Source organism: Patella vulgata, chromosome 7 (genome assembly GCF_932274485.2).
Source record: "Patella vulgata chromosome 7, xgPatVulg1.2, whole genome shotgun sequence".
Taxonomy (NCBI): Eukaryota; Metazoa; Mollusca; class Gastropoda; family Patellidae; genus Patella; species Patella vulgata.
Window position 1 is genome coordinate 47,351,963 of NC_065885.2, and position 14,372 is coordinate 47,366,334.

The following is a 14,372-nucleotide window of genomic DNA, read 5'->3' on the forward strand; positions in this document are numbered from 1 at the left end:
TTTTTTAAACCATCGCGAACATCAACATAACAGATCCACCGCAAAATTTACAAAGTCAGACTTTTCACGCACGTACAGTCAATACATCCATATTTGGTGTGATGTAGGTTTATTTATAGTGCGATTGCACCACCGTGGTATCGTTGTCAATTATCAGCTATTATGGCATGCAAGACACAGATTTTACTGGCTTATTATGAAAATATAACTAATTTCAACCATTGGCAGTCTTAGTTTTTCAACAATGAAATAAACAGAATTATGCCTGTACTGATACATTACTTCATTAATACGCTTGACATTTTAAAGACTTGCTTTGATCGACTATTTCAAACTCATTCAAATTACGAAAATTTCAAAATTTGCACCCATAGATGCTGGTCTTACCGTGGGCGTAAGTTTTATCCATTACATAGCTATTCCCATTCTGACAAATAAGTTAAACAATTGTTTTAAATCGTTAAATCACACCTCAAGTAATATATCTTCGGGTTTAAATCACAAATGAATTAAAAGCCTTCGTCTCCTGTTTTTAAGTACACATTCGAATAATACCTTGATGACCTTTTCATTTCAGCATCAAAGTGTCTGAGTTAATGCATACTTTCAATCAAGTTTCAAAATTACGTGAATTTACACGTGCCATCAAAAGGAATCAATAATTGACTAAAATAGAATCCCCTTTAACATGTTGTAGTCTTGTAGACAATACTTTTATTGTAAATTGTCAGTAAGTGATCATTACCCAAACTTAAAGAACAATTACAATTGGTACGTGACCAATCTAGATCTTAACACAAAATAGGTGCCGTTGTCATGGCTAAATTAAGAACGGCCATGATGAAGAGCACATCCCCTCTCCCCTCTACAACACATTATGCATCACCAGTTTGTTACAAGATATTCTATTAATATTTTTACGGTAAAACTCACACTTGAAAAATTGTGAATATAAGTGATTATTCAATTTTTGAATCGGTATAGACTTAAGTTTGGCGCATGCTTAATCATCATATTCTGCCAATAAAATCATGCTTTAAACCGGTGGTGAGAATTTCTTTAATTTGGCACAAAAATCATCCCTTATAACGCCCCTTTAACGAATGCATGCTTTGTTAGGCAATTTTCTATGTACACTTTGATGTGTAGTTTTTCGAGACTAATTGTCGCCTCAGTTACTACATTGTAATAATCTAACTTCCGGATAAGATTCAATTCATAAGATCAGGGTCCGTATTCAAAGGTTTTCTAAAAGTTAAGTAAAAATACTTAATTTTTCACGTAAAGATACATTATGGAAGATTAGATAAAGAGCTGGCAGTTCTTACTATAATAGTTAAAACTACATCTGTTGACATCTGTGGTCCATGCTAAAAATATACATATCAATATCGGGTTTTCACAGACCTTCAAATGGCATTATATGCAAATTTCTATGTATATACCAGTAGAACAAAAACAAGCCTGTCTTCGTTGATAGATCTCAATACCACAAGATGATATTGTATCCACCGCCATGTTTAATGGGATGTATATTGCCGTCGCCCCTGTCTGTGTATGTGTGTGTGTGTGTTTAACTGATCATCTTAAAACTTTACATACTTATTTCTTATACCCTAAGGATGATCAATATTGTTTTTGGTGCATGCCCGACCCCCAGGGCAGAGCCAAGCCCATTTCTGGTATTTGTTTGTCGTCTACAGGCCAAATTTCTTAACATATCATCTTGAAACTTTGTATACTTATTCCTTATACCCCAAGGAACATCCCTATTGTTTGTGGTGCATGCCCAACCCCCAGGGGCAGAGCCACACCCATTTTTTTTATGGGTGTCTGTGTGTCGCCTACAGTCCGAAATTCTTAATCAATTGTCTTGAAAACTTTTCATACTTATTCCTTATGCCCTAAGGATATCTATTCCGTATACCCTAAGGATGACCACTATTCTTTTTTAGTGAATTCCCAACCCCCAGAGACAAAGCCACACCCATTTTTTCTTTGTGTGTCTGTGTTGCCCCCAGGGGCAGAGCCACACCCAATTTTTGTACTTATCGTATACAGGCCGCAATTCTGAATGGATCAGCTTGGAACTTGGTATATGTATTCCTTACAGGCTAAGGGCAAGTTGCTATAATTAACAGGTTCTGTTCAAATTCAGCATATCAATCATTTTAATAACATTGTGGTACCTATTTATACTGTTCCAAATCCAACCCCAGGGGCCGAGCCACGCCCAATTTTAGTATTTATAATCTACAGGCTGTAAATCTGAATGGATCATCTTGGAACTTTGCATATTTATTCCTTATACCGTAAAGATAGCAACTATTTTATTTTGGTGCATGCCCCAACCCCTTGTGACAGTGTCACACTCACTTTTTTGTTAATATTTAGTCTCTAAATTTGTTAAAACAAACCCAAGCCTAGATTTCTTTGTCTCTTGTCATATTACTGTCATGGCAACTATTTCATATTTCATTCACTTCATTTTGAAAAGTACCATATCAATGAAAGCAGCAGCGTTAGCAATGCTCTAGTTGGGAGATAAGATAGAGGTTCTAATGGAGACAAATTAATTAGATTCCTTGACTATAGTTTGAATTATTATTGTTTTTAGATGGATTGAAATTATCTTTAACATAACAGATAAAATAGCTTTGCCTAGTTTCTCATATGAAAATGTAGAAATATGATACTTCTTCCAATCTTTTTCACAACATGTCTAATTTTCACATTTCCCTTCGATCTTCACATTCAGTCACTTGTGTTAGTTTATGTAGTTTTTGTCGGGCAGTGCCGGTTGGATTGTCACAAACTTCATACTCAACCATCATTCAGGTGTACCAGTGATATATATAAACGTTTTTTAAGATTAAGTAAAAATTGTGACCTGTCCACAAGCTAAATTCGCGATTTTTTGGTAGAATCAGTGGCCATAATCCAGGAAGTTACAGATCGATATGCGCAAATATTTAAAGGATCCAAGATCTTTGTGATATAACATAAATTTAAGGTTTCATCAAAATTGTGACCTCTGGAGGTTCCACAACGTTCATATAACATACTTTTACACTATTTGCGTATGAGGAGCGGCCATTTTGTCGGTCAAATTTTCGCGAAATTCGAACTCACTCATCCTTATGGTGTAACAGGGATATATTTGAATGTTTTTTTAAATTAGATAAAAATTGTGACCTCTAGGAGGTCCACAATCTAAAAACGTGATTTTTCATACAATCAGGGGCCACAATTCAGGAAGTTACAGTCTGATATGCGTGAATATTGAAAGGAACCGAGATCTTTAGGTTATGAACATACATTTCAAGTTTCATGTAAATCGGATAAAAATTGTGACCTCAAGAGTGTCAACAAACTAAAAACATGATTCTTTATACAATCAGGGGTCATAATCCATGAGTTTTGATCCAATACGTGCCAATATCGAAAGAAACCAAGATCTTTTGGAGATAAACCTACATTTCAAGTTTCATCAAAATCGGATAAGAATTGTCACATGTAGAGTGTCCACAAACAAGTTGTGGATGGACGGGGGCAATGACAATATAATATGTCCACATGAAAATGTGAGCGTATAAAAAATGTTGAAGTTCAATATGCTTATTCGTTTTACTAATCTCAATAATGCATATATATATATAATATAGATCGGATGATAACTTTTGTCATAAGAGAGTTCACTAGGTTCAAAAAAGTGAAACAAGGGCCTAACTCTAGAAGTTCTTAACGAAAAGTGCTGAATTTTCGGCCTAGCCTCGATCATCATTACTAAAGTCGATACAATAAAAAACATAGTCTTAACTATTCATTTCATGATTAAATCATGAATGAAAGTTAAGCAGCAAATCAGATCCCAATCCAGTAAATTTTGCAGGCTAGCTTGATTATGGTCTGGATAAGTTAATTAATGTCTAATTAATAATTTAGATGACATTTTAGGCCTAAAGAAAGACCTGCAATAGGCAGATTTAGCTCTTGCATAATGTATGTTTAAATAATGCATGTAAATTTAATACAGATCGGATGATAACTTTAGTCGACAGAGTGTTCACAGGGTTCTAAAAAGTGACACAAGGAATTAACTCTAGAAGAAATTATTGGAGATTGTTGAAAATAAATAGGCTTCTTTGTCTCACTAATGTAAACAACATATGGAAATTTCAAAACGATCAGATAATAAATGTAGTTTGTAAAGTGTTCATAAGTAATTGTGGATGACGCAGAGGGCAGACAGAGGCGACTGAAATATATGACCACATTTAAATGTGGTTAAAAGTCATGGGTATCACAAAATCAACTTTTATATCATCTAATGTGTAGTTGTGTTCTCTGAGGAAGAAAGTTGGATGTCTTAAATAGGACTTATTTAACTCAAATACAATATAATGGTTACACCTTTTGAAAATATATTTGCAAAGAACTATAACATAAGAATATAGTCCCAGAGTGTGATTTCATTAACCCATTGGCTGTTGTAGATTTGGCGGGATCCCGAGGCATACTGGTCCCTTGTGATTTATGATGCATGAAAATATTTGATGAGAATTGTTTTAAATGAAGAGTGTAATGTAGTATTATCTTAAAGCTCATCGTATTTAATTTATTTACTTTTTATTAATAAAGCACTATACAACATGATCCAGCCCTAGAAGTTTTACTAAATTACGAAATAATAAAGCTTGTGTTTAATTAAATTTACTCTTTATTACTATGGAACGTGATCCATCCCTAGAATATTTAATAAATTATGAAATTATAAAGTTTGTGTTTAATTATATTTACTCTTGATTGATATGACACATGACTTACCGGTCTTTTGTGATTTATAATACATAGTTGGGTACGAGACCTAAAGTGACCAATTTTCGGGGAAGTTTTGAAGGTGGTTTCTATATGACAAAAACCTGCTGAAACGATTAAGCTTGGGTGCCTCTCTCTAAAATGCTGGCGGAATCCACTAGAGGGCCAAATTCAAAATGGCTGCCAGATTTGGCAGGAAAATATAAAATTATTTAATATAGGCTTCTGAGGTGTCTATTCGTATGTTCTAAGGTTGTCTGAATCGAAATATTGTAATCAAAAATCCATCCAGCCACTAGTTGTGCCAATATGGCCGAACATTCCAAGATGGCCACCATTTTTTACCTGGAAAATAGTTTTGTCAATTATACTCCAAGTTGTATGTTTTCGGTGTCGAGGTATTCAATTATGATGATTTTGTGTCGATATATGACAACCAGTAATAAGAGTGCAACAAATTAAGGTACTCACCGATATTTACAATCTGATATACTCTGTAATCAGTTGATTTTAATTTAATCAACGCTTGATAATGGATCCACGTAATATTTAATCATGCACGATAATCGACATCATCTACTTATCCACTTAAAGTTAAAGTGTTACTCAGTAGAATCACAGTCACCCGATTCCAAAGATAGACCTAGTTCTAATTGTTCAGATTCAGATTGTTCCTCTTAAGTTGAAGTTTCATCAGAATCTTCATCACTTGCGCTATCGCTGCCATGAACAAGTAAATCACTGACACACACTGTCCAGATTGGAGCAGTTTCCAATCATTACCAATGGGAGAGTGTGTGATCTTAGACTTTGAGTAATTAGGAATTAAATATGCCCGAAAAGTAGCTATGGTGAGTTTAAGTTTGTAATAGAGGTGGTAGCCGGCGAAAGTTTTTTCGTATTATGCTTCACCATTTCTTGGATCTCGCTTCTGTCAGTGATATGCTTTGAAGGTGGTTTCTGTATAAAACAAACACTTGTAACCTGAAGCGATTAAGCATAGGTGTCTCTGTCCAAAATGCTTGCGGAATCTGATAGAGTGCTAAATTCAAAATAGAGGCCAAATTTAGTGCTAAAAATATAAAATATCTAATATAGGCTTATGAGGTGACTATCCCTATGTTTTAAGGGTCTCGGAATCGAAATATATCACAAATTCATCCGGTCACTAGTTTGGCCAATATGGCCGAAAAATACAAGATGGCCGCCATTTCTTGCTGGGATATTTTTTTCAACTGTGCTCAAGTTTCGTGTCAAATTGTATGTTTTCAGTGTCGAGGAATTCAATTTTAACTCATTTTCGTTGATTGGAGTGATAGTTACAAATTAAGAGCTACAGTGAGGGTGTTCCCATCAAATGACCGGCAGCTAAAGAACCGGTTTCATAGCTGATCCTAGATGATTAAACTTGCACCATATTGTTTCTATTTGCTTGGAATTCCCCGGGCGTCATTGCATTGACTGGGCTCCAAGCTGAAAGGCCCTGATATAGTCACCAGGCCTCTTTCTTGTTCCAGGGTTGTAGATAATGGCACAAGAATGAGGCTTGGTGAATATATCAGGGCCCTTTAGCGTGAGGCACTGTTGATGCAATGACGCCTGGGGAATTCCAAGCCAATAGAAACAATATGGTGCAAGTTTAATCAGGCTAAGAAGCAATTATGAAACCGTATTCTTTAGCTCTGGGTCACTCGACGGGAACAACCTCATTGTGGCTCTTAATTTGTAACTATCACTCCAATCAAAGAAAATGAGTCAAAATTGAATTCCTCGACACTGAAAACATACAATTTGACATCAAACTTGAGCATAGTTGAAAAGAAAATCCATGCAAGAAATGGCGGCCATCGTGGATTTTTCGGCCATATTGGCCAAACTTGTGACCAGATGAATTTTTGATATATTTCGATTCAAAGACCCTTAAAACATAGGAATAGCCACCTCAGAAGCCTATATTAAATATTTTATATTTTTAGCTCCAAATTTGGCCTCTATTTTAAATATGGCACTTTAGCAGATTCCGCAAGCATTTTAGACAGAGGCACTCAAGCTTAATAGCTTCAGAAGGTTTTTTTAATTCAGAAACCACCTTCAAAGCAGATCACTGACAGAAGCGAGAGCCAGGAAATGGTCAAGCATAAAACGAAAAAACCCTACGCCGGCTACCACCTGATAAGGAGTCTTGCAAAACTTAAACTCACCAGAGCTACTTTTCGGGCATATTTAACGCTTAATTACTCAAAGCCTAAGATCACACACTCTCCCATTGGTAATGATTGGAAACTGCTCGATTCTGGACAGCGCGTGTCAATTAGATATGAGAATAAAGCAGCATTACCAGGATGTTTAAGCGACTTACTTGTTCATGGCAGTGATAATGCAAGTGATGACGATTCCGACCTAACTTCAACTTCGGAGGAATAATCTGAATCAGAACTGGATCGATCTTTTAAATCGGGTGACTGTGATTCTGACGAGTAACACTTTGACTTTAAGTGGATAATTTGACGTTGATTATCATGCGTGATTAAATATTACATGGATCCATTATCAAGCGTTGATTAAATTAAAATCAATTGACTACGTATATCAGGTTGTAAATATCGGTGAGTACCTTCATTTCTTACACTCTTTTTGCTGGTTGTCATATATCGACACAAATTCATCGAAATTGAATAAATCGACCCCGAAAACATACAACTTTGGTATCGTATACATGAAGTTGACAAAACTATTTTCCAGATCAAAAATGGCGGCCATCTTGGATTGTTCGGACATATTGGCAAAACCAGTGGCCTGATGGATTTTTGATTATGATATTTCGTTTCAGAGACCCTTAAAACATACAAATAGAAACCTTTTATATTTTCCCCGAGAAATCTGACCGCCATTTTGAATTTGGCCCTCTAGCGGATTCCACCAGCATTTTAGAGAGAGGCATCCAAGCTTAATCGTTTCAACAGGATTTGTCATATAGAAACCACCTTTAAAACAACTTCCCCGAAAATTGGTCACAGATTTTAGGTCTCGCACCCAACTAACATGAAAATGTTTGATGCGAATTGTTTGTTTAAATGGAGAGTGTAATGTAGTATTAATTTTAAGCTCATCGTCTTTAATTTATCTATTTTAATTAATAAAGCACTATGCAACGTGATCCAGTCCTACAATTTTTACTAAATTATGAAATAAAAAAGTTTGTGTTAAATTATATTTACTCTTTATTACCATGAAAAAAGATGTTTTCTTAGGGAGGCAGGCTATGTTTTTATAGATAATAGCTTGCCTAACATTCATAACACATTGTATTAATTAACTTAATTGGTCAACCTTATAGAGTGAAATGGCTTCCGGCAGATTTGTCAAAATGCGAGAAATGAAGTAATGTGTAAATGCCCATCGTATATAATTTAAAATTTGGTTTTGATAGCAGCCAATGATTAATGGATCTACTTGCCACAATGTGTAAGTTATAGACGAAGATCAAATGATACTTTTAAGAAATTGTAAGTTGTTCATTGTTCGCATACATGTATAGCCCCACCGATATATAATGCTGGTGTACGTTTTCACAAGATTACTTAACAAATCATTGGGTTATTATTCAAACCAGCCTGTACATTATACATGTACACATTTTCACGGCAACATTTACTATATTACAAGGCTTCAAATTTATTGTAGACAATATTAGTTCGACCCCCGCTTCCTCGTCCAAGGTTAACATACCTTGTATTCAACTTCAATAAAGTACATTTTTCTTCAACATGCTAGAATCGGGACGATATCTCCACACAAGCAAATCGCCAAGATCCCCCCCCCCCACGAAACTAGAGTTTTTGCCCCGTGTTCGGCGATTCTAGTCCCAAACTCCAGCACTGTACTGTACGTGTATACAATGATATAGGCCTACATACCTTTGGATCCAATAACTATCAAAGCAGCATAAACATCAAAAAGATATATATGAGAAATTTATCATAATGCTCTTCAATTAGTAATGAAATTGGGAAGTAAACTATTTTATAAGCAAGTACAGGATGAAGGTCAACCCACCACTGCACATAAATAATTTTGACATTACTCTTTTGGTAATGGCTGAAGTCAAAGAAGGGCTGAATTAGGGTGTTAGTTTTCCACAGTTAAAGTAATTATTTTAATACATAAGGTGAGCGAATTGAATAAAGTGAAGGGTTAATACTCCAAATAAAGGTGTTTTAAAATGCTATTTTGATCTTTAATTGGGTTGATAGATAGTATTTATAATATCAACTCATTTTTATGAAAATCTCAATTTCGATCAAAATCAATATTTTCACTTGTTTTGTCTGTAGAATTTGCGCATTCCAACTCATTTTGCCACACAGGTCACATATATTAAAAATTTCATTCAAATAAAGCCAAGTTATCATTGGCTTATTTCTCACATCAATCAGAATGCCTATTATATACCAACTCTTCCAGATCCTAGTGTAAAATGAAATTTTTGAACTATAAAAAACGAAACAAAATAGTATCGGTGTTTTAATCAGATTGCGCTTCTTCATTTTTAAATTAAAACATTAAATGGCCGAAACATTCTAATCTACTTAAAATCTCAAGCATCCGATGGCATCAAGAGTTGATTTTTGTCTTGTCATGTTAATAAATGTCTAATTATTATCAAAATTAATCAGTCAGCTTTAAACTGGACACATGTACAAATTAGATGATTTTGGGTGATTTTAAACAATTTTTACGAATTTTTAAACAAAGATTTGATATTAAACGAATGTGAAAGAAATAAGTGCTAGATACATAAGATTAAACGATACCTGGGTTACAGTGTGAAGTAACGACATAAAAATTATGCCAAATCGATAACAAACCATGACCAAAAATGAGTGTAAAATTAAAAATTGGTCAATGCCTCTCTCTCGCTCATCTCTCACTCTCTAAATATATACCTGTTGAAGGGCCTCTAGAACAATCTGGCGATTAGTTTTCAAAGTTTTTAATTTGTTTTCATATAACTGTCTTTTATCTGGAACCACTGCCATAAGATTATACCTTATATCATTGTTTGGTTCCCTGAAACATAATTATTCCATACATTATGTGCACTCCTTTTTGTGGTCTTTATTTTCTGTTCACAAGCCATATCTTCATTCCATTGTAACTTCTTAGCATTATCAATTTAAAACAAAACATAGTAAAACCCACCTTCCCATTAACCATGCCTAGTCTAGCTTAGAACTTGGATGAATGGTCAGAAGGGCTATTGAACGAAAACATGTCCTGGTTTAAAACAAATCTATCATCAAATCTATCAGTGAAATGAAATTCGATCGCGTGTCTGTTATCGCTCGTTGCTTCAATCAGTTATATAGTAGGATAACTCGTGTTTGTCATGCTTGTCGTCACTTCCTGTTTCTTCACGTGCTTGTTACACATATCCCGTAGCAATGATCTCTGTGTTAAAGTTATATTTGGGATGTATTTAACCAGTTCTATCACATATTTTATAATGACTGACACCAATATTGTCCTTTAAATGAGTTCTCCACTCACACTCCAATTACTGATTGTTGTGTATGCAAAAGGGGACCTAAAGGTATTTAAGTAATGATTTTTGGCCATGTTATAAATTGCAAATGTTGATATATGTAAAGGTTGCTGCATCTGTTAAAATGATCAGCATTTATAAGACCTATATGATTTTAAAACAAATCATGCAATTTCAATTTTTTGTCACATATGAGACATACATGTACTATACATATGTAACTCAATATAACTTAGCCTTGACCATAGCGAACTGTTATAAAGCAAAATGTACAACTTACCCTCCTTTAGCCATACCAAGTCTGTCCGTTATAACACGTAGAAATTTTTCGGTCCACTCCTCTTCTTTCTCCCAAGGACCTAGCCAAATAAATTATCCAAATGTGTGAAATTCTTTAAATATAAAAAGATAGCTAGCCAGTAAATGAAACATACACCCACAACAAGGGGAGTCACATATTTTTTCTTTTGTTGATAATGAAAACATTTAACACATAAAAGTCTGAATACCGTCTGATTACCAGTAACAACCAATTAAGTAATTATCAGAAATAATTAGAATTTGTTTTGCTTCTAGTTCTGCCATATGCTAACGTTTAGTATACAAAGCATTTAATATCATGAATTTAGCTGTTTAAGTAATCAGAAATCGTTGAAAATCAATAGATTTTGTCATCTTGTGACCTTAAAAACTGTGTGTAAATTTCAAGTCAATCGGATATAAACTTTTGCTTCTAGGGCATCCACAAGATATTCCAAAGATAATCTTGGTCTTGAGACCATCCACAACATTTTTAAAAGTCATTAAGAGCTGTAACTCAAGCAATAGTTATCAGAAATTGTTAACCAGCGGCTGCCAGGCAGGATACGCCCACATTTTGCAAGAGATGGATAGAGAACAAGCTAAAAACAATCAGGATTTTTTGTACAATCAGGGGCAATAATCCACAAAGTTATGGTCTGAAATGCGCAAATATCAAAAGGGACTGAGATCTTCGGGATATAAATATATGTTTTAAGTTTCATCAGAATCAGATAAAAAATGTGACCTCTAGAGGGTCCACAACCTTCATATTGCATACTTTTACACAATTTGTGTACAAAGAGCGGCCATTTTGTCGAGCAGTTTCATTTCGATTTTCCTGAAATTCGAATTCAACCTTCATTATGGTGGAATGGTGAAATATTTAAACAGTTTTGAAAATCGGAAAAAAACTTGTGACCTCTAGAGAATCCGCAAGCTAAAAATGCGATTTTTCGTACAATCAGGAGCCATAATCCAGGCAGTTACGTTCAGATATACGCTATTATCAAAAGGAACCAAGATCTTGGTGAGTAATGGTGATATATTCACATGTTTTTTTTAAATCGGATAAAAACTGTGACCTCTACAACAAGCTAAAGTAAAAACATGATATTTCATACAATCAGGGGCCATAATTCAGGAAGCTACCATCCGATATCCCCGAATATCGAAAAGAACCAAGATCTTTGGGTTATAAACATGAATTTCAAGTTTCATTAAAATTAGATCAAAATTGTGACCTCTAGAGAGTCCACAACTTTGATATACCAGATGTTTACACTAATTGTGTATGAGGGGCGGCCATTTTGTCCGGCAGTTTTGGTCCGATTTTCACGAAATTCGAACTCAACCAAAATTACGGTGTAACAGTGATATGTTTGAACAATTTTTTTAAATCGGATAATAATTGTGACATTTAGAGGGACCTCAAGCTAAAACGTGATTTTTCGTACAATCGGGGGGGGGGGGGGGGGAGACATAATTCAGGAAGTTACTATTCGATATGAGCGAATATCGAAATGAACCAAGATCTACAGGTTATAGTTTTCATCAAAATCAGAAGAAAATTGTGACCTCTAGAGGGTCCACAACATTGATATACCATATTTTTACACTATTTGAATACGAGGGCCAGCTACTTTGTTAGTTTTAGTCCGATTTTTACGAAATTCAAACTCAACCATCCTTAGGGTATAACGGTGATATATTCAAACGTATTTTTAAATCAGATAAAAATTTTGACCGCTATAGGGTCCACAAGCTAAAAACGTGACTTTTCAACAATCAAGGCCCATAATTCAGGAAATTAGGGTCCGATATGCGCGAATATCGAAAGGAACCGAGATCTTTGGGTTATAAACTTACATTTCAAGTTTCATCAAAATCAGAAGAAAATTGTGATCTCTAGAGGGTCCACAACCTTGATATACCATATTTTTATGCTATTTGAGAACGATGCGCTGCAATTTTGTCAACCATCCTTAGGGTGTAACTGTGATATACTAAAACGTTTTTTTTAAATCGGATAAAAATTATGACCTCTATAGGTCCACAAGCTAAAACGCGATTTTTCATACAATCAGGGGCCATAATCCATGAAGTTACGATCCCATACATGCCAATATCGAAAGGAACCGAGATCTTAGGGAGATAAACCAATATTTCAAGTTTTGTTGAAATCTGATAAAAATTGTGACCTGTAGAATGTCCACAACGCAGAAAATTCTCATCTTCAAACTCCATCAAGGCATTCACCTAATAAACACCTACGCCAAGTGTGAACATTCTAACTCAATTAGAATGAGAGTTATTGTGTTCTCGACCAATCAAATTGCTTATCTCTGCTTACCGTAAGAAGAAAATGCTCATCTTCGAACTCCATCAAGGCATTGACCTACTTAACACCTACACCAAGTTTGAACATTTTAGCTTAATTAGAGTTATTGTGTCCCAAAAAGTGTGACCATTTGAACAGTCCCCGGCTTTCTTCGAAAGGCGGGGGACAATAAAACACAAATATAGTCTCTCTCTGAAGTTGGCAGCAGTGTTCAAAGTAAGCGGGAATTGTTGTCTTCTTTGCTTCATAGCGTTGAAAATAAAAATATATAGTTGAAGTCTTCGACAATGTAATATTTCTCTATGCAACTGGTATTCAATCCTAAAAAGTTTGGATTCAATTTAGCATTCCAGTGTGTAGCAATATTAGCTGCAATTTTCGTTTTATCATCTATAATACTGAAAGCAAGTCCAAGATGGTGGCGGACATGCTTGATGCTGGCTGGAGTTTTCATATTCTTCATAGAATTATTAGCCGTAAGTTACGTTGGGATAACGTTGGAATAATGTGAATGTGTGAATTTTCACCTAACCTATTACGTAAATTCCTGGAGATCCTTTTGTTAAAACAATTCATTTTTATTGGACAATTAGCGAATATAACACTCCTTTTGATTTGGATGGTCCAATCAGCATTAATTTCCATGCTAATAAGAGAGAGAAAGAAATGGGGTTTAAAGTCCATTTGACATAAACTAGGTCATTTCAGGACTAACACATGGTTCAATTCTATTTCAATAATAAGCTTGTGCGTAGTGGTCTTTAGCAGTGGGAGGAAACCGGTCGACCCAGAGAAAACACACGAGGTTGGACATGCTAATAAGAGGGTGCAAACTGATTCACTACCGGGTACAAGGGGTTACAAGAAATATAATGCCTGGGTTGTGATTTACGACGTATTGTGTAATTTATTTGTCAGTGTGGGAATTACCATTTTTAAATTCGATCAGGAGATGGAGGGTGGAAGCAGACGTCAATAAAGTTATAAAATAAACAAATAATTAGACATCTACATTAATTCCTTTGTGATTTACAGAAGATAAATTACCTGAGATGTGATTTATCGATTTTCAATGTATTGTGTAACTTATTTGTCAATATGGAATTTACTATTTTTAATAGATAATAATACTATGACAATGGTAAGACGAGCATCTATGTGTACACATTTTTTATAATGTTTTTACCTTTTTTATGCCTGCTTCATATTAATATCAACCTGTCCAACAACAACACAGTGCGTAATTAAACATATCGAATAAATGCCTTCCGGGAAATAGATAAACGCCGTAGATAAATAAACGTGATGTTGATTGATATCCCGCATCTCGGGAAAATACATTGTCAACTACATGATAGTAGCAAGTAC

The 14,372-nt window shown here is 34.9% G+C and overlaps 1 protein-coding gene across 2 annotated transcripts in view; it reads right to left on the minus strand.

The window, feature by feature from the left end:
* The window catches only part of LOC126828363 (ubiquitin carboxyl-terminal hydrolase calypso), a 49,929-nt gene that overhangs the window by 14,427 nt on the left and 21,130 nt on the right, over nucleotides 1–14,372 (minus strand). Inside the window, exons 8-10 of one of the 2 annotated variants that reach the window (XM_050558114.1) lie at nucleotides 10,644–10,722; nucleotides 9,765–9,888; nucleotides 8,736–8,750 (exon numbers count right to left, since the gene is read on the minus strand). In XM_050558114.1, coding sequence (XP_050414071.1) covers nucleotides 8,736–8,750; nucleotides 9,765–9,888; nucleotides 10,644–10,722 — 218 coding nt within the window. The remainder of the gene's footprint in view (nucleotides 1–8,735; nucleotides 8,751–9,764; nucleotides 9,889–10,643; nucleotides 10,723–14,372) is intronic. The other variant, XM_050558115.1, reaches the window with a different exon arrangement.